General features: G+C 47.2%; 1 protein-coding gene and 1 long non-coding RNA gene across 2 annotated transcripts in view; one reads left to right on the forward strand and one right to left on the reverse strand.

The window, feature by feature from the left end:
* MARCH3 (membrane associated ring-CH-type finger 3) overlaps window positions 1–24,972 on the reverse strand; it is a 145,330-nt gene that overhangs the window by 1,649 nt on the left and 118,709 nt on the right. Inside the window, 1 exon segment of the mRNA NM_001244831.1 lies at window positions 6,128–6,337. Within this exon segment, the coding sequence (NP_001231760.1) occupies window positions 6,128–6,337 (210 nt within the window).
* Window positions 610–24,177, forward strand: LOC106509548. The gene is made up of 2 exons (XR_002341882.1): window positions 610–1,784; window positions 22,985–24,177. It is a non-coding gene; the product is annotated as an uncharacterized LOC106509548 (long non-coding RNA).

Genomic DNA, 24,972 nt, shown 5'->3' on the forward strand with positions numbered 1-24,972 from the left:
AAACTCATTGTCCACTGTGACATTGCTGTGCCCCCCAAATGCTTGCTTTTCGTGTGACTGTCCCAGAATGAGGCGCTTACATCTGTGGTTTGTTTTGGAGAAGGCTGCCACAAAGCACTGATGGCTCGCCCAGGAAATTCGGAGAATCTGTACTTCTGAAGGTGTACAAACTGCCATTAAAAATGGAAGCAGGTTCCACTTTGAGTGCATCCAGGTGTCTAGGTTAAGTGCTGGGGAGGTTGGTGTCCACAACCTTAGGGTGACAAATTATCCAGGTATGTATGGGCTGTTTAACCACCCGGGTAGGTGGGTCCACAATGGATAAAAGTGGCCTGAGCTGATGGTTTGAGCTCAGTGTTTCTGGAAGTAGGGGAGAATGCAGGCCCTTGAACAGAAATGACTTGTTCAGGAGTTCCCGTCATGCCTCAGTGGTTGATGAATCCACCTGGCATCCATGAAGACTCGGGTTCGATCCCTCACCTCTCTCAGTGAGTTAAGAGATCTGGCATTGCTGTGAGCTGTGGTGTGGGTCACAGACACAGCTCTGATCCAGCGTTGCTGTGGCTCTGGTGTGGACCGGTGGCTGCAGCTCTGATTCTACTCCTGGCCTGGGAACCTCCATGTGCCATGGGTGCTGCCCTAAAAAGGGAAAAAATAAATAAATAAATAAATAAGGAAAGGACTGTTCATCTTCATGGCAGGATCATGAAATCCAAGGCCACTCACTCACTCGAATTTCTGAGGCTGGAAAGCAGATGTCACAGGCTGAGGGCCAGAGAGATTTGAGTATGAAAATATAAGCTTCTAAACTCACACAGATGTGCTTTTCTCCAAAAGCCTCTGAACATGCCAGAGCGGATCAGAGGGTTTTTTTTTTTTTTTTTAAACTCGATTCTCTTCTATCTATCCTGTCCTGCTGCTGCTTGGTGCTACTCATGAATATGAGGCAGGTTGGAAAGCGTGCTGTTCCCGGCCAGGGGCAGGGAAGAGGTAGCACACACACAGGTGTTAGTGAAGAGCTGTGGCCCTACGAGACGTCTGGAATCTGGAAATATCACAGGAAAGCTGGGTTTGACATCGAGTCCTTGTGTCCCGGATGTTGAAGAGCTGCGCATGCTCCGGTTTGCAAGGGGACAAGGGGCTGTGGCTGCGCGCAGCAGGGATCAGCCGGCCCTCCCGAGGGCACACCTGGCCGAAGCCCCATCCGACCCTCAAGAAAGGTCTTTTGTAAAAGGTGAATCAGGCTATCTGACGTAATGCATAACAAGCACTTAACACACTGCCATCGCCACCTGTTAGTGTTCCCGGCCTATTATTTCTGATGGCTAAATAAGGAAAACAAGGTAATTTTGTGCTGCTCTTTCTTATCAGGAAACTGGAGGTGGGGGAAGAAAGAGGGGTTGGGCTATTTCCCCGGCCTTACTCGCAGGGTGGCCGTGGAGGAGACACCACCTGGGAGCTTGTTAGAAAATCAGAATCGTGGGCGCCGCCCAGACCGAAGGAATTGGAGCGTGCACTTTTTAACAAGATCCCCAGGTGATTCGCATGTACGTTCAGCCTGAGAAGCACGGCTTCCAGGAACACGGGGAGTCCACGACTCAGCAGGTCTCCTGGTTCCGCTGTGGGGCACTACAAAAATCAGCCCACTTGTTCAGACAAACAAATGAGATCGTATTATGCATTAATACATTTTAATTGCTGTCCACCACCACAGTCTGCAGGCAAATTCAATCAAGAAGAAGAAAGCCTCCTAGGAAGATGACGCTGCATCGGGGAAAATGAAGGTACGTGCAGGGCGGAGGGGGCCTTGGGTTTGTAGCCGCTCGGGGTGATCCTGGCTGGAGTCTCTAGGAGCGCGAGACACCCAATCCCCGCAGTGGAAGAGAAGAGGAAAAAACGAGGTTTGATTTAGAGAAATAAAGAGGCATTGAGGGAATTCCCGTCTTGGCCCAGCAGAAACAAATCCAACTAGGAACCATGAGGTTTCGGTTCGATCCCTGGTCCCATTCCGTGGGTTAAGGATCCGGCATTGCTGTGAGCTGTGGTGTAGGTCGCAGACGCAGCTGGGATCTGGCATTGCTGTGGCACTGGCATAGACCTGCAGCTGTAGCTCTGATTGGACCCCTAGCCTGGGGACCTCCACATGCTGCCGGTGCAGCTTTAAAGACACACACACACACACACACACACACACACGGCACTGAGGGAAAAAATAAAAGAAACTCTGGCAGTTAGGAATGCTGGGGACTTAATTTAGATATTTCTTAAATTTCTGAGTGTTTAAGGATAGAGGAGGAAGAAAGAGCCCAGGGTTCTAAAAATACTACTCCTTATGGGGTGGCTTTCTTTTTTGCTTTTTTTTCCTTAGGGCTGTACCCGCGGAATGTGGAGGTTCCCAGGCTGGGGGTCTAATAGGAACTTGCTGCAGCCTACACAGCAATGTCAGATCGACCCATACCACAGGGCAATGCCAGATCCTTAACCCACTGAGCAAGGCCAGGGATCAAACCCTCAACCTCATGGTTCCTAATCGGATTTGTTCCCGCTGCGCCACGATGGGGGTGGCTTTCTTAAAGTGTCATTTCTTCATCTGAAGGATGCTTAGTAACCTCCTATCTTGGGCAAGTTCTGTACAGAGTTGCTGTCACGTGGGTGGCAGAGAGAAGGCGAGAGCGTATTAGAATCCACGCTCCTTGCAGGCAGGGGTTGGCGCCCAGGAAGGTTTGCGGTAAAGCCTGCAGGCTTTGGGAAAGTTTGTTATGAATTTTGACTCTGCCCTTTGTCTCAGGAGTTTATGGGCACCCAAGCGTACTGATAGGGCTGTGGCTTTGGAAGTTGCCTTCTCAGCAGGGGGCCAGCCGGCTGGCCTGTGAGTGTGCAGTGAAGAAGAGGGCTGTGAGGGAGTAAATCGGCCACACGGGTGACACTGGACACCCTGAGGTTGTGTCTAAACGTGTTCCACCTGTGAGCCTTGCAGTGTGCCATTGGAGCTTCCTCTTGGTAAAATGAATTTAAATGATTAACCCATGGGACTAGGAGTCGGCCAGAGGAGGCGGATCATTCATTCATTTCGTGATTTAACCGGTTTCTGTGCCAGGCACTGGTCGCCTCATTGATGCGGTGGATTGGCAGGACCTCCTGGAGGTCACGGCTCGTGGGCTCCTCGCCACTGGGCTAATGCCACCGCACTGTGGACACTTTCTAAACACTTCACGTGGGGAGTTCCTGCCTCCGAGGCGCAGTGGGTTAAGAATCCACAGCCTCTTCGGTTGCTGTGGGGATGCGAGTTCAGTCTTGGTTGGGTGCAGTGGGTTAAAAGATCCTGTGTTGCCACAGGTGTGGCTAGAATTCAGTCCCTGGCCTGTGAATGTGTAAGAGGTGTGTCCATAAAAAAACGAAAAACCCGCTTCAGGTGGACTCAGTTCTCCTCTACCGCTCTCTTCAGTTCTGTCCGTGAACTTCAAACGGCTTGCAATGTGAACGCTGATGTTTCTGGGGCGCCTCTACCCCAGCTCCCAGAGTGGAGCTGGCGGAGGCCTTGGACACCTGTGAGTCTGGACACACGTGTGTCTGTGCAGAAGGCAGAACTCCCCGTCTGCGTCTAGCCAGTGCGTTGAGGTGGAGGCGGGATGCTCCCGAGGCACCTGCGCAGGTTTGGGTCCCTCCTGACAGCGCCTGTCCAGGCCTTTCCAGGAAGGATCCTCGGAGGCGCGGGGCTGGGCTGACACTGTGTTTGTTTATCTAAGACATTTTCTCAGCATATTCTCCTTAAGCTTGACAGCTTGTTTACAGTGGGTTCCTGCCGGAGGGCAGTTTCCAAGTGCTGTCAGCTTCTGAATTACGGCTCTTGCCAGGGCCGCTCAGTACAGCATTTATCTGGGAAGGAGTTAGTCTAGATGTAGTAACCTGTCACTGAGCTGAGGCCGCTGCTCGGCTTGGCGCACCAAGGAGGAGAGCCGCCTGCCTTTCCTCCAGCTGCTCCACATTTTATAGAGGGCTGGGGGCGGGGAGGGGGCAGCCAGAGGAAGAAGAAAACCCTCTGCCAGATGCTCCGATGGGTATTGCAGCGTGGTCCCACCTCATTCTTACAGCCGCCTGCTGGCCTTGGGGTTAGCAATCATTTCCTCAAGTTTTTGCATGAGGACAAGGAGATGAGAGAGGTTATCCCTGTTTGAAGTTACACAGCTCTCAGGATGCTAAACCTTGGATTTAAACAATGCCTCTAGATTCTGAAGGCATGTGCTTCTCCGCTTGCAGTGATGGCTCTTGGAAACCTCTGGGGGATGAATGTATTATCAGTCTCCTGAAAGAGCCACTCGGGATACCTCTTCCCCCCAAAACTTCTTTTCACCTGGGGTGAGAGATGAAACAAGATCACATCCATTTTTCTGTAGGTAATCTCTGTTTTTTTTCTTCCTTGTGCCCACTCCTTTTTTTCTTTCTTGCTAGGTGAGTGCATGCTTGACAAAGCAGATTTTCAAAAAGGCCTTAAGGTGGTTTGAATGCCCAGCATTTAAGTCGACATTGTCATCCAGCCTTCATCTTAGGAACTCTTTTAAGAAAAACCAGAGGCTAGCAAACCTTTAAAAATGGTCAAAACTGAGACTTAATTGTTTTCCAAAGTGCTTTCCCATGTTCGCTTTCACTTCAGCCTCGGGAGACTAGGGGAGGTTGGCGGGATGAGTCTTACGCTGTCCCCACTTCACAGATGCAGACACTGAGGCTCAGGGAGGGGAGGTGACTCTCCCTGGGTGGTGCAGTTGACGGGCAGGTAGGCAGTGGTAGACAGATGATTTGATGTCTTATTTTCTAACCTCTTCCCATCACAGTGTCCTTGTGACTTCTGAGTCAGCCTCACCGCTTGATTCACAGTGAACCAGGTCACACTCTAGAAGCACAGACGCTTAAAGGAGGCAATGCCAGCTTTGCCTGGGGGCTTCGTTAGGCTGGGACAGAATGCCTACACTAACCAGAGGACTCTGGTAAAGCATGAAGCATCAGATCGCTCCCTCTCTATCAAGGCTCTCATCATGCCCCACTTACTGAGACTGAAACGGGTCCCTCACTTAGTCTGAAACTCTCACCTGAGAGGCGGCATAGAGCTGGACCAGAGGGAAATGCGGTGAACAGGGGGCTGCGGTCAGCATGGGAGGAATGGCAGCCAAGATGCAGGGTTTGGGAGGCAGAGCCAGCGTGAGCACTAGAAGCTTCCTCATGCCGATGCTGTGCTGCAGGATATGGGAATGAATGGTCTAGACAGGAATTCATATTGAATAACAATGGAACGTGCTCAGATTAGAGATGAGCTGGCACGGGAGTGTTGTGCCAGGAAGCAGGGGGCCTGGTTTCTGAGAATCTTCTAGAGGATCGTGACGTTTTTCCCCTGCAGGTCTCAGAGCGACGCTTCGAGAGAGCCAATGCTGCCGTTGGTGGGTGCTACCCCCTCGGTGCTGGATTAATCATGAGGTTAAACCAATAAAAAAACCAGAGAGGGTTAACATTTTTTTCCTCGTCAACAGCAGGAACACTTATTGGGAAATGGTTTTTCTTTAGTGGCAGCTCCTCAGTGAGATGAATTAGTGTTTTTATGGGCGGCAAAGTCAATATCCCAACCCAGAATAATCATCAGGCGAAGTGCAGCTCACTATCGACAAAGACTTTAGGGCCGTGTCAGGTGGTAGAAGGAAATACCCAGCAGGAGGATTCATGATCCGCGCAGGCAGCGACAGCGACAGTGACCAAGTGCTTCATTCATCATACACCACAGTCCCAGTAAAAGCGAGGCACGTAAACAAGAGAAGGAAAATGCCAGGGCTCCTAACAGACGGGGCTTGGCTATGAGAGGAGGGATGAGTCGGAGGTGTTTGTCTTTGACTGATGAACTCGCTGAAGCTGGGGCTTTTTCTTTCCTTCCTCTGCTCTTCCCAGCAGTGCACATACACCTGTACACACACACACACACACACACACACACACACACACACACTATAAACACACTCTGGTTGGCCCTCGAAGGTCTGTGTGCTACCGGGCAGGTGAGATGGGCTATAGACAAGAGGGAAGGCAGTGCCAGCCGTGGGGCTGCCAGCTCCAGCGGGCCGAATGCCGGGCCCTGGGCTATACTTACTAGGGTCCAAAAGAGGTAAATAGTGAAGAGTGCGACAGTGAGTGCAATCAGTCCGACGGCTTCGAGCCGACTGCTAAAGTGCAGGTGGTCCACGGCGCCCCGCAGGCAGAGCCAGCCGGAGATGGTGGCCAGCGGCGTGATGAACAAGAAGCACACCATGTCTCCAAACAGAGTCCGCTTCTCGTGCTGGGGGCCTGGGTTTCTGAGCCACTGCCCGGGGAAGGGAGACAGAGAGAAGCAAGGACAAGGTTACACGCCACGGAGGGGTGGAGACACTACTCAGAGGTTGTCTTTGTCATCAGCGTCTGCAAAAAGGCGCTGCTGACCTGTTCTGAGATCACAGGGAAGCATTAAGGGCTCAGTCCCATGCCCACCCCCCCAGGTTGTCGTGATGATGATGATGGCATAATATGACCACAGTGATCCTATGATAACAGTAAGGGTAGCACTAATAATAAAGCATCCTTGCTGTAGGGGGCCTGCTGGTTTTGGAAAGAGTTCAGTGGTTATTATTCTGAATCACAATGACCCTACATGGAAGGCAGAGAGGATGTTATTTTTGGAAGGTGACGGCTAGGGACAGGAAGTGATGTCCTGTGGCCAGAGCTTTCCTGCGTCTGGACCCTGGGAATGTGTGCAGGCAAGGGTTAACTCAGCAGGCTCAGGTTTCTCAAATCCTGCACATTCCCAAGAAAGACCTGTTTTTAAGACTGGCTCCTAAGGGAAGAGCGCTGAGTCCTTGTAATAATGTGCTGATAAGAGTCTTTTGTATGCCTGAGGCTTTGGGCCACATGGTACCAGTGTAAGTAGAGACTTTATATGCCAATAGTGTGATTAATGATGACCACCTATTTTTGCTTTGGGGGCCGGAGTCTGATTAGCTGAGGTCTTTCGTGCAGGCCGTGGACACCATGGCTCAGGTGAGCAGCCCTGATTGATAACACTTTGCACATGTTGTCACAAATCATTGCTAGAAAAATTAAGCACATCTGTGTGACTCTGTGAGAGGACACCTGGGAGCTTGTGCCTGGCTTCTCCTGGACTTTGCCCCACGCCCCTCCTCCCTCTGCTCATTTTAATTGGCATCCCTCTGTTGTAATACATTGTAACCATGAGTATAAGAGCTTCTCTGGGTCTTGTGAGTCCTTCTAGTCAATCACTGAGCCTGAGGGTGGTCTTGGGGACCCCCCCAATGCAGAATGAGACTCACCTGACTCCATGAACTCTGTAATACCCTGTTCCTTATGTCTTAGGAGCCTGATATCCTCTGACATCTTAATTGTGCTACCATCTTATCTGAACCAATTCCCAAAAGGGTAGGGAAAACAAAAGCTTACTGAAAGACTTGAGATGAGCATTCCTGCAGGACACAGGGTTGTTGTCCTCCTATTTGGGAATTGCTGCAAATCTGCTGAGATGTTTTCCATAACCTATTCTAGGAAGAGTCATGCTTACATCTGGGTATCAGGGCATTCTGGTGCTGAGGGCGGGTGGCTTTCCTTTGAATTAGCATGAAAACACATGCATTCCTATCCCACTATCCCATGTAGCAGTGACAGAGACCAAGGAGTCCAGAGAAGGGGTGGGGCCACACACAGATATGGGGTGAGGTGGGAGAGACATGGGCAGTCTTCCCTCTCATCTCGGGAACTAGCAGGGCTGTGGGTTGTCCCCAAAGGGAACACTGTGGGCTGCTGAGCAGATACCCCAAGGGGCCTGGGGCAGCAGTTCCCACAAAGCCACTGGTGGGAGGGAAAGGACCATGATGGGAGACAAGAGTGGACGGAACTGACTGGAGAGAGGGCAGGCCATGCTCAAGGACAGATGGAGGAGATAGGAGAGCTGCAAAGAGGGTGAGCATGTTGAGGAAAGAGCCGAGTAAGGGCCAACGAAGCCTCAAGGAGTGGGCACAGGAGATGAGGGTCAGAGGCACAGAAGACATTTTTCCACCTTTCCTTGAATTCTTGCCTGAGGCAAATATCAATGGACCCAGAATATCCCACATACCCCCTTCCAGTGACAACCCACCTTAAAGATGGGCTGAGAGGTTGAAAGAAGTCACCTCAGCTCAGAAACGGACCTGAATAAATTGTTAAAAATAGATGACTGGGAGGTGATTTGTCTGGGAATATAAACATAGCATACGCATTTAATATAAATTCCAAAACGATCAAGTGGAAACAATATTAACCCCACTACGTGTTGTCACACTCCATCAGACATTGCAGCAGCTTCAGAGAAATTCAAAGAGCTCTTAGTAATTGACATTTTCCCGTCTAAATACTGGCACTATGGCCATGGAGTGGAGAGTAGAATTCAGGCGCTGTTATCCCGGTTGTACAGAGGCTCTGTGAGGCTGAGGGACTGCTCCAGGTGCTCCTGAGAAGGGGACCAGGATCACTCCACTCCTGTTTAGATATCGTGCCAGTAAAATATTTGAAAGTTAAAATGGCAAGACCCTCGGAAACCCAGATTCTTAAACCATGGTGCAGACCTTGCAGCAGCCTGACTCCCCTGGCAGTTTAAATTTCCCCTGGAAGCAGATCTGGGAGAGCCTGGTGTACTTTTCTCTGTGCCCCCACCTGCTGAAACATAGTAGGTTCTCAAAAAATACATGACAGATGCATACAGACAAGTTGACCTCATTGGCTGAGGTGTCCCCCAGTTTCTGTCCCTTGGGGATTCTGAATACAGCTGATGAAAACTAACTTAGCACTTATGCATGCGGCCCTTGACATTGCTCCGTGAAAAGACTCAGGCATGGAAGGAGGTAATTATGGATCACTGCTGATCATGGAAGAAAAACAAATTGCAAAGGCAAACTAGAAATATCTATTGCTTATTTCTAATTTCCTATTTTCGACTTGTTCTTTGATCAATTTTCAGGAATAGAAAATACACTAGATATTCAGCTCACAGGTTCGGGGCGGGGGGAATATGGTTAATCCTGCTGCTTTGTTGGTACATCAGGTAACTGAATGGTTGGCTGGCCAGGATGTTATCATGGTAATTTTATAAAATATTCTTAGGCTGTTGTTCTGTTCTAAGTTAATTCTTCCACTAAACCACAATAAGGTGCAATTTCTGGGTGTTTTAATCTCAGCTACATTATTAGGCATTTCAGCTTCATTCATAATAGACAAAAGGTTGATCTCAATTACTGTTCAATTCCGTTTCTTGCTCTTACATGTCTCGTGCCTCTCTTACCAGTTACACTGATTATACATAGAGTATTATTCCTATTCTGGAGTAGTACCTTCATCTCCCAAACATTTAGTAACGTGCAGGCCGAGACAGAACGGCAGGTTGGTTTGTGTGTCTGTCTTCCCACTTGACGCGAAGGGGGCTCTTACCTGTGTATCACTGGCATCTATGGCACATTCAGCGTTCACAAGGCTGGATGCCAGCAGCTTATGTTTAGTCAGACCTTACAGTGTGCTGAGCACTATCTTAGCTGCTACCTGTAGTAACCCATCTACTCTTCAAGTCATCTTCGAAAGGGCTGTCTTTATCATCACCACCGTTTTATAGAGAAACCGAGGCACAGAGAAGTTAAATGACTTGTAGAAGTTTGGCCTTAGCTTTGATCCCTGTAATCTAGCTCCAAAGACCACTCCTAACTACTCTATTACATCATCAGTCTTAGTTAAAGTAATAAAAAAAAAAGGGTGGGGGGGAGTGGGTGGATGAAGGGAGGAGGAGAAGGATTGCACCTAACCTGTTCTTATCAGTGCAAGAAGGAACATTTACTTATCAAGGTTCCCCTGGTGTGAAATATCAATTCATTTATCTAGCTGCTTGTGAACAGCTTTTGCAGCTAAAATAGGTGGTTTTTGTTTTTGTCTTTTTAGGGCCTCACTCGTGGCATATGGAGGTTCCCAGGCTAGAGGTCAAATTGGACCTGTAGCTGCTGGCTTACACCACAGCCACAGCAACACCAGATTCAAGCCACATCTGTGACCTACACCGCAGCTCATGGCAACGCTGGATCCTTCACCCACTGAGAGAGGCCAGGGATCGAACCTGTATCCTCATGGATACTAGTCAGATTCCCTTCCGCTAAGCCACGACGGGAACTCCCTAAGATAGCATTTTTGAAGAGTCTTTAGTCTAATCTTAGTCCTCAGCTTACGCTTGGTGGTTAGCTCATTTTAAGAGCTGAGGTCTGTGACTGAGAATACTCATTTGCATGGCATCGTTCACTTGGCAGGCCCACCCATACAGCTGCCAAGGGATCTATGGGCAGCCCAGGGTACCTTCCTGCCTTTTGCTCTCTGATTCCATCATAAACATAAATCAGACAGAGACTGTGCTATTGAAAGGTGACACTGAGCTGCCTTTTTTAGTGGCAGTCTCATTCTAGTCACTGACTTGTTCCCGAACCTTGAGATTGATCTACTCTTAGAAATAGGTACAAAGCCAACCAACCAATGAAACAAAACAGAAACCATCACCATAATCAGCACTGTGGGACCCGAGACAGCAGAGGAGATTAAAGCAGCATTCTACTGCCAGGGACATAAGCATCCATCATTGGCTGTAAACGTACATCCAAGGTGAGCCTGTCACTAAGGGTTACTTTCAAGGTGGGTTAACTATGGGTTCAGTTCTAATTACAGTGTCAATTTGTTAAATCCCTTACTGATGGGTAGGGGTGAAGGGGCTGCAGTGCTACAGGACATTAGATTCTGCCTCCCAGGCTGAGTTAATCGGCTTAAATCCCCACGGCAGACAGGACATCGTGCAGGTCACTTTGTACGGGAACCAGATTACACTCTGGTGGCTAATAGCTCTGATCGATTACAACCTTCCCCATGAATCTCCTTAATGAGAAACCATCACGAGGATGAAAGAAACTGATAGGAGGGATACCAGCTGATAGAACCATAACAAATCGATGGGATGGGAAACAAGAAAAAAGAGAACGTTCTTGCTTCTCAGAAGGTTTACTCGCTTGGGTTTATCTGCCGGAGTGTCTCCTGTTAATCTGACACTTGGCAGAGTTATTCCCCAAGTGCTTGCCTTTCTTGGGACAGGGCTTATTCTCGAAGCCGAGCACAGCCTATACTCAGCTGTTTTGCTTGCCCGGAGAGCTGCAGGGTGCGAGGGGCAGTGCGGATGAAGGGCAGAAGACATGTGGCAGGTCCTCCGCGTGATTTAAAAGCAAAGATGAAACCTGAAAATCATGCATTTCAGTGAAACTTGAAATATAGCAGAGAACAAAAACAAACTCCTGCCAGTGTGTGAAATCCCCAAACTCTGTAATCCGTCAGTGAATCCCCAGGACAGCTCAAGTTGCTCAGAAGGAGATGCTGACTCCAGATGTCCATCCAGCTGGCCTGGAAGCAGCACACCTCAAATGAAAACTTCACAGCTGACTTGCTCAAGACCCTAAATGCCTTTCTCCAGCCTCTGCCTCTCTCCAAAGCTCCAGATGTGCAACAACCCATTGGACCGGTCCCCTTACAGGACTAAGAGAGAGCTCGAACGTCACCTGTCCAAGACGGAACTCAGGGTTTAGCATGGATCTCACAGCCTTTGATTTCTGCAGGGCTCCATACCCCGAACACCTGTCCCTTCTGGTAGTCTGATGGGCACTACCTTCCACATATGTCTGAATTCTGGGCGCCTCTCTCTGTTTCCATTGCCACCACCCCGTGGCCTCTGTCATCTACTTGCTTCCCTGCTTCCACTCTGGTCACCTTCTAGTCCAGTTCCAAAACAGCAGTCAGAGTGACCTTGTAAATGTGTAAGTCAGATCACGTTGCTCCCTGGCTTAAAATTCTGCAATGGTTAGAATAAAGTCCACACTCTTTACTTGGGAGCTCAAGAAGACCTGCCCCCCACCCCACCTTCCTCTGTGTGTCTCCTACCACCTCCCCGCTTCATTCCCATCTTTACAGGTGGCTCTTCCCAAACAGGGACCAAGCTCCATCCGTACATGGCACAATCGGCCCCTTCTCATTCTTTAGGTCGCAGCTCAAATGGCGCCTTCTCCCTGAAAACCCTTCTGGAACCTGTGAACAACTACCTGGCTATGTTTTCCATAGAGCACATGGCACTCTGTGAAATGGTGCTATTTATCTATTTGTCTGATGACGTGTTTATTTTTTGCTCCCCACTTCAGTAAGAGCTCCGTGATGGCAGGGACTTCATTTGTGTTCACTCTTGTGTGTCCTGATCTAAGAACAGTGCTTGGAACATAGCCGATGCTTAATGAAAATGAATAAACATCTGAGCCAGTAGTTCTGACAAGCAAGGATCTTATAATTAGGCTGATTCAATTGGTTGATAAGGAGAAATTCTGTTGGCAGGTAAACATCCAGTGCTGGAGTTCACCGCTTTTAGCCTTCTAGATTAGAGTTAGCATTCCTCATGCATTGCTCCTTTCAGGTTCTCAAGAGACGTCTCTGCAGTGTTTTGCTGCTACAGGTGAGGAACCTGTGGTTTCTAGTCAAGCTTTTTCCCCTAAGATATATATAACCACAGACTGCCATCTGTTTTTCCATAGGTCATGACACAGCTGAGAAGTCCAGTAAATTATTCAAGGTCTTTTGTACTATTTTAGTCACAATTACTATCTCCCTCCCACCCAGGAAAAAAACCTACCTTGAAATACATGAGAAAAAGACAATACCAAATGGCTATTTAAATTTATACAACTCGGAGTTCCCGTCGTGGCGCAGTGGTTAACGAATCTGACTAGGAACCATGAGGTTGCGGGTTTGGTCCCTGGCCTTGCTCAGTGGGTTAACGATCCGGCGTTGCCGTGAGCTGTGGTGTAGGTTGCAGACGCGGCTCGGATCCCGCGTTGCTGTGGCTCTGGCGTAGGCCGGTGGCTACAGCTCCGATTGGACCCCTAGCCTGGGAATCTCCATATGCCGCGGGAGCGGCCCAAGAAATAGCAAAAAGAGAAAAAAAATAAAAATAAATTTATACAACTCGAGTTAAACCAAAATTATGTACTCAGGGCCTATTGTGTGCCAGATTTTTTTTTTTTTAACTGAGTTGAATAACACCAAGTGGTGTTAGTGTTCCTATCCTGAATTAGGATATTAAGCCTCAGTGAGGTTAAGTGACTCATTCAAGGTTACATGGTGGAGGAGCCAGTGTTTGAAACAGCCAGGTCTTTCAACGCTTTCCTTCAGCTTGCTTTTGCACCACATAAAGCCTTGGTCCTCATTTCTGTTTGCTCTCATAATGGATCAGGTCGGCAAAGGAGCCCTGAGCAGGGATAAAACACGGCCTTGGGAGCAGGAGATGGACACTGCCTCTAGGTGCCCCCTTTTGGTTCCTCCTTTCACTGTGTGACCTTTATCAGGTTCTGTCACTCCGCTGGGGGAGTGAAAAATGAGGGGGGGGGAATGTCCTCCTGCAAAGGAGTGAGCTTTGAGGGGAGGGGTGAAGGACCCTAGTTGGCTTCATGTCCCACTTTTGTTCAAAGCACCAGGTTCAGTGGAAGAGTCCATGTGTCATCTTTTAGCCCAACTCTCCTCTGAGCTCCAGGCTCGTGCGTCCCACCGGCTACCAGGGCTCTCTCCATGTGTGTAGTAAACACCTGAGACTTCACTAGGTCCTCAGTGGAACAAGGGACTCACTGCCACTGCCCCGACTCTCCCCCAAACCCATCCCTCTCCCAGGTGGTCCCACACAAGTCCGTGGCAACGCCAGAACCGGAGGCTCTTGTAAGCAAGCTCTGCACCATCCTTATTCTGCCTGTCTCTGATGTCCCGTCCATTGGCAGGTTCTGCAAGCTCTGGAACACACCTTGCACCTGTTCACATTGCTCCCTCTGGGGCCACTCTCTTCCAGGGCACCCTCATCTTTCATCTGAACCACGTCATAGTCTCCTTACTCTTTGACTCCTGTGATCCAGGGATCCAGTTTCTCCATGTGAAAGAGCAAGATCAGGAGTTCCCATCCTGGCTCAGTGGGAAACTAATGTCCACGAGGACGCAGGTTTGATCCCTGGCCTCGCTCGGTGGGTTAAGGATCCAGCATTGCTGTGAGCTGTGGTGTAGGTTGCAGATGTGGCTTGGATCTGGAGTTGCCATGGCTGTGGTATAAGCCGGCAGCCATAGCTCTGATTTGACCCCTAGCCTGGGAACATCCATATGCCGTGGGTGTGGCCCTAAAAAGATAAATAAATAAATAAATAAATAAATAAATAAAATGAAAAATGTCAAAAAAAAAAAAAAACCCACAAAAAACCCAAAAACCCAGCAAGAGCACACCTTTCCTCTTGGCTCAAATTCCCTGGGGGCTCCCATCACACTTAGTCTAACACCTCGCCATGGCCCACCAGGCCTGCACGATGGAACCGGGGCGTTTGTATCCTGGGCTCCACAGACCCCAAGGGGTCCAAGGATAAGATTCGTGGGATCTGTGATTTTAGGATGGGAATAAACACCCCACCCCTTTCTTTTCACAGCCTGTAATTGAAATTTAGTATTTCATTATGTAGAAAATTTTCACGGTATGAGCGGTACCTGTGACGTTGTCACGTAGAGAAATCACAGGTATTTCACATCACACTGCAAATGTTGCAGATATCTTTCAAATTGCTGCTTCATAATTCGTTATTAGATCTGCTACAATCTGTATTAAAGCAGCACTTGGATTTTATGTCACAACTTTGTCTTAAATATTTTGATAGCTGTATTATAAGAGTTGATTTTCTTTGCATTCCTATGTATTTTATCTTACATACTTAAAAGACATGACTCTGAGAAGCAGATCCATAGGCGTCAAAAGACTGCTGAGGAATCCACAACAGAAAAGTTGAAGCATCTTGAAATCTAGCTCTTTGCTGGACTTCCCGTCGTGGCACAGAGGAAATGAATCCAACTAGGAACCATGAGGGTGCAGGTTTGATCTCTAACCTCACTCAGTGGGTTAAGGATCTGTCCTTGTGGTGAGCTGTGGTGTAGGCTGGCAACTGTAGCTCCGATTGGACCCCTAGCCTGGGAACCTCCATATGCTGTGGGTGTGGCCTTAAAAAGCTAAAAAAAAAAATCTAGCTCTTTGACCCCCAAACAATATTCTTTGGCAGTGTTTCTTCCTGTTTCAGAGCCTTTGCAGTGGCTGTTCCTCCTGCCTGCTGCTCTTCCCACAGCTGGGTCTTTCTCATCGGTCATGCCTCTGTTCCCGTCTTCAGAGAGGCCTTCCAAACACCCCGACTAATCCACCCTGTGTTCTCCCCCCAGTCACTTTTTACCACAGGCGCGTGGTTCTTCCTTCATAATAGTCATCACTCTCAGAAATACTCTTTTAATTGATTTACTTGCTTATTCTTTCTTCCTAGCGGGTAAACTCTATTGGTACACAGCGTTCTTCTTGACTCTTCAGTTATATCCCCATTTCCTAAAACATTTATTTATGCGTGATAAATATGAGCTGAGGAAATATACAAATCCTTCTCCACCAGAGGATACAATGAGATGAGTCTGACTGAAATATATACATATACATCGGACGTCACTCCCCCTGACTCTTCTGATCAAATCCAGTTAAGTACCTTTTGCCACAGGCACGGGCTTGGCAGTTGCTGTGGCGTTCACAGCTCTGATCTGGCTGAAGCATATGTCATATTCAAGGACACCCTGGAGATTTGTGCCGCTCCCTGGAGGACTCAGGCCAAGAAGCCAATTAATGGGCTATAATGCTCCATAAATACCATATTTATGGCTGGGACATTCTAATTTGGCTTCGACATTATTTAAACAAATGCCGCATACACTCACATTAGTGGTTTGAAATTTTCCAAAGATAAGATGAGCAGCACAGCAGGATTAGATGGCAAAATAATTTTATATACTCACTTGCAATTTCAGATATAAGCAAAATGGGAATCACTTTGCTCTAATTATTTTAGATCATCACCGTGTAGAAGTGATCACAGCCAAATGGAGATGGCTTATCCTGAAATATGAGAAGATACTGCAGAATTACGTGGCATATGGGATCAGTGTAAAGCCAGAAATATAAGATGATGAGGTAAACAACCACAAGAGGATGGAGAGCAAGAAAACAGAAATTTCTAGAAGAAACCGATAAAATGCAGCATGCCGAAAACAAAAATGCTAACTCTGGGAGACAATGGATTCATACCATGTAGTCCTATAGAAATAGGACATCCACAGCAGCTCCCAGTCCCCTAAGCTTTGCTTTCTTTTGGCTCTCATGGGACCCTTGGCCCTCCAACTGGTAAAGTTGCTGGCATCTGACACCCCTTCTGCTGGCCTGAGATTGAAGCCAAGGTTTCTGAAGCTTTGAGTAATTACTTCCAGCAGAAAGCCAGGATCACAGGGTAACAGGTGCCAGGACAGGGTACCAAGTGAGAGCCAAAGTTGGAATGCTGGGCAAAAGATGAAAAGATGATGAATACCATGAACAAAGACAATGCATCCCTATCTTGAGAACTGGGGGTGTCTAAAGGAATAGAGAAGGAGGAATAAAATTTACAACCAGGTCGTCTACACGGGACCACACTTAAAAATCCGCGTCCCTCAGAGGATGTAAGAATGTGAGTGTGCTCTGACATCAACATCATGAATATTTTCTCAGGTCAGTCTCCCAAAGCAATAGAAACTAGAGCAAAAATAAACCCATGGGACCTCATCAAACTGAAAAGCTTTTGCACAGCAAAGGAAACCCAAAAGAAAACAAAAAGACAACTTACAGAATGGGAGAAAATAGTTTCAAATGATGCAACTGACAAGGGCTTAATCTCTAGAATATACAAGCAACTTATACAACTCAACAGCAAAAAAACCAATCAATCAATGGAAAAATGGGCAAAAGACCTGAATAGACATTTCTCCAAGGAAGATATACAGATGGCCAACAAACACATGAAAAAATGCTCAACATCGCTGATTATAAGAGAAATGCAAATCAAAACTACCATGAGATACCACCTCACACCAGTCAGAATGGCCATCATTAATAAATCCACAAATAACAAGTGCTGGAGGGGCTGTGGAGAAAAGGGAACCCTCCTGTACTGTTGGTGGGAATGTAAACTGGTACAGCCACTATGGAGAACAGTTTGGAGATACCTTAGAAATCTATACATAGAACTTCCATATGACCCTGCAATCCCACTCTTGGGCATCTATCCGGACAAAGCTCTACTTAAAAGAGACACATGCACCCGCATGTTCATTGCAGCACTATTCACAATAGCCAGGACATGGAAACAATCCAAATGTCCATCGACAGAGGATTGGATTCGGAAGATGTGGTATATATACACGATGGAATACTACTCAGCCATAAAAAAGGATGACATCATGCCATTTGCAGCAACATGGATGGAACTAGAGAATCTCATACTGAGTGAAATGAGCCAGAAAGACAAAGACAAATACCATATGACATCACTTATAACTGGAATCTAATATCCAGCACAAATGAACATCTCCTCAGAAAAGAAAATCAACCATGGACTTGGAGAAGAGACTTGTGGTTGCCTGATGGGAGGGGGAGGGAGTGGGAGGGATCGGGAGCTTGGGCTTATCAGTCACAATGTAGAATAGATTTACAAGGAGATCCCGCTGAATAGCATTGAGAACTATGTCTAGATACTCATGTTGCAACAGAAGAAATGGTGGGGGAAAAACTGTAATTGTAATGTATACATGTAAGGATAACCTGACCCCCTTGCTGTACAGTGGGAAAATAAAATTTAATAAAAAAAAAAAAAAAAAAAAAAAAGAATGTGAGTGTGAAACTCTCCAAGCAGAGTGCAGTGGGGGGCTTGCAATGACATTTGAAACAGGTGTAAAATAGCGGAGAGAAGAGACCTTCTCACCAGGGCCATAGATACCCAAGCTAAGCAAGAATGGGGAAACCTGAGGAAAAGGAACTTTCTGCTAGATGGACAACAGGGGAGCTTTTAGATTTACTGGGCTTAGAGTCCCGTGTTTTGCCGCCAAAAAAATTCTACCAACATTTAGGGCCTGTCTGACCTTGCTGACATTAGACACATGCTGGTAATGAATGGATCTGGAACCTCTCAAGGCTTCACTTGAGGCAATGGCTTATGGTCAGGAGTTGCAGTATTTGGTGGAACCTCTTTGCATTTGTATGAAACTCCCACCTCATATTTCACAGGGAGCCCACCAGCATTTGAGTAATTTGGATTGTGCCATGAGCTGTGATTTTTAGGATTTCAGACATGCCTCCCCTTAGCCTCCGCACATCTAGATGACCACGTCTCTCTCTTTGTGTCCAGGCCACCCCAGCCACCTGTTTTTATTTTTCTCCTAGACTTTACAGATATCCTTCATTAGGTATGATGCCCAGATTTCCAGACTACCAGGTGTTATATGAGGGGAAGGCAATAGTTTCCATTTTGTTGGCATTATGACTTTTGATTATGTTCAGTGTTTGTAGACCATTTTGTTACAAGTTTCCTGGAGACGGCTTCAGGGAAAACTTTTTTTTTTTTTTTTTTTTTTTCTCCTTTGGCTGCATCCTCAGCGCTTGCAAGTTCCTGGGTCAGGGACTGAGTCTGCGCCACAGCAGTGAACCAAGCCACTGCAGGGACAGTGCCAGATCCTTAACCCACTGCCCCACAAGGGAACTCCAGGGAAGACATTCTTAAGGGCTAGAGGCAACACTCAATGACAGGGGTCATGACGTCAGGGACTGGCATTTACAGGATGGCAAGCAGGAGACCAGATGCAGGAACACAGCTGCTATCTGTGGGAAAGCTCTGCTCCAAAAGGGAGGCACACATGCATTTTTAGCTTGAGTGATCCTGAGACATGTGTCCCATAGCAGAGCCAAGCCAACCATAGAAGAACCCAAGTTAATAAGTAGCTTAGTCCTGTATATGTGCAAAATCCACCGTGGTGACAACCACAGAAGTGCAACGTGGCCTCCTCACAGAAGAAGGACTTTGCAATGAAATGTTGAGGTTTCCTTGTTTTCCCGCCTAAGGCATTTTAAGCAAGAGCCACTTTTGGAAAATCTACATGCTCCCTTGCAGTTTATGTAACTATCTTCTAGGTCAGAAGCCTCTGACCCTCGGTGTAGGGCTTCAGAAAACCTATGACCCCTGTGTGACTTTCTTTGAACACTGAGTGTCTGTGCATTTCAGAGGAGAGAGTTCAGGCTTTGATCAGATTCTCAAAAATCTCTGAGGAGAAGCAGCACTGTGCCAGAGCATTTTTCTAAACTGTCTTAAGACATTCTTTGGTCTAGTCCAACTTTCTAAGCTTTGATGAATTTAAGAATATAGGATCTGATTGTCTTCTGAGAATCCATAATTTCTCCTTAGACCATGTTTTTTTTTTTTTTTTTTAAATCACCCCAGGGTACAAAATGTGATATTTAAAAAAATTAATTGCCTAGTTTTAGGGCAGCAGAAGCATGAAAGCACCCAAATTAAAGAGCATAAAGAAACAAAGGACGTTTACTGGACAAAGATGGTTAAAATTCAGATGACGTAAGAAAATCAATGCACAAATGATTTCTGCACAATAAAAGGGTAAAAAAAATAACGGGGTTTCCTCACATAAATTGTGATAAGGAAAAGGCAAATTTTAAAGAGGGGAACAAACCATCTACATCTCGGGGCTAGTTTCCTCTTTTCTAAAATGGAGAAGAAAAAAAATAAAAAAAAATAAAATAAAATGGAGAAGGTTGTACATATAAACAGAACACAGAAGTGCCCAGAATCCTGGCACAGGGTCAGGGCTCAGTAAATGGCAGGGAGAGTAGTGTTTTATGATAACTCGGATTGAGAGAAGGCGTCAAAGATAAAATGAAAGCAAGGAAGGTTAAGGTACGTTTTCTGTGGGAAAGCTTTGCTCCAACCGGGAGGCACACATGCATTTGTAGCTCGAGTGGTCCCTCAGTCTCCAGTCTGAAACAGGACCTTGCGAATATGCTACGTGAAGGGAACCAGTCACAAAGGGACCGCATGTGGCAGGACTCTGTTTATAGGAAATGTCCCAGAACAGGCAGATCTGTAGATAGAGAGTAGATCTTGGTCGCCTAAGACTGGGGGAGGGGACGGGGTGGGGACATGAGAACTGGAGAGTGAAGGCTTGAGTGTGAGGTTTCTTTTTAGGGTGATGAGAATATCCTAAAATTCACTATGGTGGTGTTGACATAATTCTGTGAACACGCGAAGTGTCACTGCATTGTATACTTCACATCCACAAACTCCATGGTATATGAATCGTACCTGAATAAAAGTGTTTAAAAACCTGAGGCGTTCCTGTCGTGGCTCAGTAGGAATGAACCCAACCAGTATCCACAGGGGTGTGGGTTCGATCTCTGGCCTCGCTCAGTGGGTTAAGGATCCGGTACTGCCATGAGCTGTGGCGTAGATCGCAGCTGCAGCTAGGATCCCGCGTTGCTGTGGCTGTGGTGTAGGCCGGCAGCTATAGCTCTGATTCGACCCCTAGCCTGGGAACCTCCATATGCTGTGGGTGTGGCCCTAAAAAAAAAAAAGCAAAAAAATCTGAGACTGGAAACGCCCTTGTTAAAAATAATTTGAAGCATCCTGTAGATTTCTCCAAAGAATCTCTCCTCTTGCAGGAAGTCTCATCTGTAGGTATTTCCTTCCACCTTGCCACACCTTCATCTAATAGGATTATTCTATAGATGTACGAATCTGGCAGGTACATCTTATGAACAGCCGAAAATGCGTAGATTTTGATGAACGAATGACTTTTGGGTTTCCACATTAAAGTCATAGCTTTTAGGCAGATGAGCCAGTGTTTAGAAACATCTCAGAGCCATTTTGTTACTTTCATCTCTCCTGCCTCTCTCCCATCATCTCCCAGCTTTCATGCAAAAAGCTCACCTTTGGAAGGAGGCAGATGTTAGGAGGGGCTGCATAATTTTCTAGGCTGGTGAATATCTTCTCCTCATCTCCTGATTCCTGCTTTTATTGATGCCACACAGATATAACTCCTTAATGCCTATAAATTCTATTTTACAACGTTCCCGCTGTTCTTGCCTGCCAGCAGCATTTCGCATACACTACATTAGGCATTTTTTCCTTAGATCCTTAAAAGATTTTGAACATCACCATTGATGCCAACTTTCTGTCTTGAAGAGCATCGCTGGAGGGGAAGGGGCAATAAAATAATGAGTAGAAAACATTTCATTTTCTCCTTTTAATCTGACCTCGGTCCTCATGGATCTTGTATACATTTTCATAAGTGGCACACCTAAGAATTAGCCTGGTTTTCAGTATTCTAAACTAAAAGCTCCGGAAGCAGCGTGTTCCCTCTCATGTTGGACACACACGCAAACATAACGTCCCTCTCAGATTTCCCACACAGCGTAAGCCTGTCCCTCTAGCTCTGTCATAACGGATGGCAAAGAAAGTTTTATCCCTGACAATCTCGCAGGGTCCCTGTCCCTTCATGACTAGCAGGCAGGCGGTGATGAGCGCCGTGCGGGAGAATATGTTTCGTGAACAGTGGAGGGGGAGCACAAAGCGACAAGACCCGACGTGGTCTTTCTCATCTTTCCCTAAATCTGCTGCACCTGTCAAGAAAGGGAAGCGGAGAACTGAGGCAAGGATGTAAATAATTCAAGAGAAAAAACAGTGTTTTCCTTCATGAGTTGCAAAACCAGTGGCACCAATCTGAATTATTGAGACAGGCGTCCTTTTTGGGTACAACCGTATTGGGACTGGTTAACCTTCACAACCTGTTCACTTTGAGTTCAGCAGGCTTTCCAATAGCATCTCTCCCTTAACGGTCTCTGAAGACACAGGTGACATAACAACACTCTGAAATGAAGGCTCAGATGCACACAGAGAGCAACTAGATGAAAGGAAGAAAGAAGGGATGTGTAAAGCCCCCTGGAAGCCAAGAATGACTTTTCTGGCTCCTAATAGGGTGGGTACCAAAGAGCTTTGTTTCCCAGAGTATCATAGGCACCGGGAAGAAATGCTGTTCCATGAACTCAACGCTCAACCTGCCACAGCTCATTGTTGTTGTTGTTGTTTTTTAATACACTGCATTGTTTAGGGAAGTTTTTTTTTTTTTTTTTTTTTTTTTTTTTTGGCTTTTTGTCTTTTGAGGGCCGCACCTGTGGCATATGGAGTCCAGTTGGAGCTGTCGTCGCTGGCCTACACCACAGCCACAGCAAGGTGGGATCCGAGCTGCATCTGCGACCTATAGCACAGCTCCCAGCAACGCCGGATCCTTAACCCACTGAGCAAGGCCAGGGATTGAACCTGCAACCTCATCATTCCTAGTTGGATTCGTTTCTGCTGCGCCATGACAGGAACTCCTAGAGCAGTTTTAGATTCACAGCAAAACTGAGTGGAAAGTATGGAGTCTCATATACCCTCTGCCTCCCCACATGCATATACAGCCCCCCATCATCAACATCCCCCCAAGAATGGAACCTACATCGACACATCATCCCTCAAAGTCCATAGTTTACATGGGGTGCAATCTTGGCGTACATTCTTTGGGTTTGGACAAATATATAATTACACACAGCCGCCACTGTGGTATCACGCAGAATAAGTTCAGCGCCCTAAAAATCCTCTCTGTTCTGCCCATTCATCTCTCCCTGTCTGCTAATAGCTCTGCACTAATAGATGAAGTCAATGCCAAGATGCAATCAGGGCTTTAATCATCATTCTTGTCATTCTCCCCCTTCTGAAGTACATCCAGTCCCTTAGAAAGGCTGGCTGTTGGTCGAGGAGCCCTCAGTTGTGTGTGTGCTTGCGCACATGTGTGTCAACGTGCAAGGGCAGGAAAGTACTCTGGAACCAGAAGAAGCAGCCAGGTATGGTGGAAAGGGCATGGACTATGCAGCCAGAGGGACCTGATCCTTTTGCCTTCCTCACTTACTAGCCCTGTCTTTCAGATCTCTGAAAAGTGACAATATCTCAGAGTCTCAGCTTCCTTATCTACAAAATGGGATAATAGCTGCTGCGGGCTTATCAAGACATTGAAATACGATGATTATATAAAGGGCATGGTACGTGACATTTCCCTTTTGCCTAGGAAATGGCTGAAGACTTGAAGAAGAAGAAACTCTGGGGCATGAACATTTTAAGGACAGACATGAATGGACTCACAAGTGAAACTGATGAGTGCCCCTGGATTGGAGTGGCATGTCAGGATCCATGCCTATGCCAGAAAACCCAGTTCTTAGCACAAATGGGCAAAGCAGGGTGTTACGAATAAATGATCAGTGAGGTCCCACTGCCTAACTGAAGCTACTTCTCCATGCTGCTCATTTGAATATAATTGTCCATGAGGCAGCCCTGAACAGTAATCATGCCCTGCTCCCAATATTTCACACCGCTATGTGTTTAAACATGTATACCCTTTCTCTGGAGTCAAGTGTCAGGAGTTGACACAGAAAACTGAAAAGGCAAGAGGAGGACAGGCCAAAGCCTCAGCGGGGCGTTTTCTGCATATCCTGTAATTCCGGCTAAAATCTGCACCAGGCCATAACATGATTGAGCTCTCCCTTCTGGTCAAGCCAGTGCTTCTGCCTGCACGGGGCTGCTGCTGTGGGCTAACGGTGCCCTGTTGCTTTGGCAGGACTGCAGTCATTTCAGTGCAGAATGACATTTCAGTGTTCCTTAATCAGTCTCCCCCTTACAAAGCTCTCCCGTGCTTCCCCTCCACCTCACCGCCCCGGGAGCTCCCATATAATAAGTTTGAATTGTCTGCCTTTCAAAGCAGTGGACCCCTGAGGGGCCAGCACCACCTGTACTGTTTATTCACACACTGGAAGCTGACTCTAAGGGACCGGATCCGTTCAGGATGCTCTGTCTCATGGTGTTGACTTCTTGTTCTGGGCCCAGATGTGCTTAAGGAGAACCTGGCTGAAGTTTCTCCTGCTTTGAGACTACCTGAGGATGAATTAGTGACGACAAGGGACATTTTCTCCCGGCCCCACAAGGGACTGTTCCTTTGAAAGGTGTGCTGCTCACAAAAGCAACAGTTGTTAATTCTGGGTGCTGGATACACACCTGTTGACATATTATTCTTTGCCCTCTTATGTGTTAAAACACAGAATGGTTCACATTTAAAAGTTGTGTAAAACAGTTCTTGGTGTTCCGCATCTTTGTGTCTCTGCTCCTGGAGGTTCCTTGGGTGGGGAGAGGTAGCGGGCTGCTCCCAGGACGGAGACAGGTCCTCTTGAAAAGGTGAATTCTAATTTGTATTTCAACCCAAGTGTACAGCAAGTATCAATATAATTTAAAATATGACAATCGGTCATGTAATTCTTTGTAGGCACGGATTAGGATTTCCCCTCTAAATCAGTCCTTTCCCAACAGGGGATGGGCTCAAAACCCAGGCACCAGGCAGTGAGCCCCCTTCCATCTGGCACGGCCATGTGAACACTTCAGTTGGCTTGCTTTTTTAATGAAGTACTTTTTAATGAAGCAAGCTGTGAATTTAATAGATACCTTAAAACAGCTTCTTTGTAACTAAGCTTTAAGTAACGAAGCTACTGCCAGATGAGCCACCCGAACCAAGAGAAAAATCTAAGACTGCACAACTGCAGGATCAGGGATTTGCTGGCCATCCTCAGGCGAGCCATGTCAACTGCTGGATGAAGGGTGGGGACACCAGTCCACACGGAGGCTGGTGGCTTCCTCAGCAACCTTATCGGAGGTCAAGGGAGTGCGTGGCTGACACTATGGCATGCTGCAGGGCAGGGTACGTCTCACCCCTGGCCAGGCTGCTATCCTGTCCCTGAGTTCCTTTATCCTGTGATTTTGAACTAGTCATTTGGGCTCACTGACGACGCGGGGACCATAGGAGGGAGGTCATGAGGTTCAGTCTGTACTACCCTGGAAGAAGAATGTCGGTAGAAAGCAATCACTCAGCATT

The sequence above is a fragment of the Sus scrofa genome, chromosome 2, assembly GCF_000003025.6.
Source record: "Sus scrofa isolate TJ Tabasco breed Duroc chromosome 2, Sscrofa11.1, whole genome shotgun sequence".
In the NCBI taxonomy this organism is placed as follows: domain Eukaryota; kingdom Metazoa; phylum Chordata; class Mammalia; order Artiodactyla; family Suidae; genus Sus; species Sus scrofa.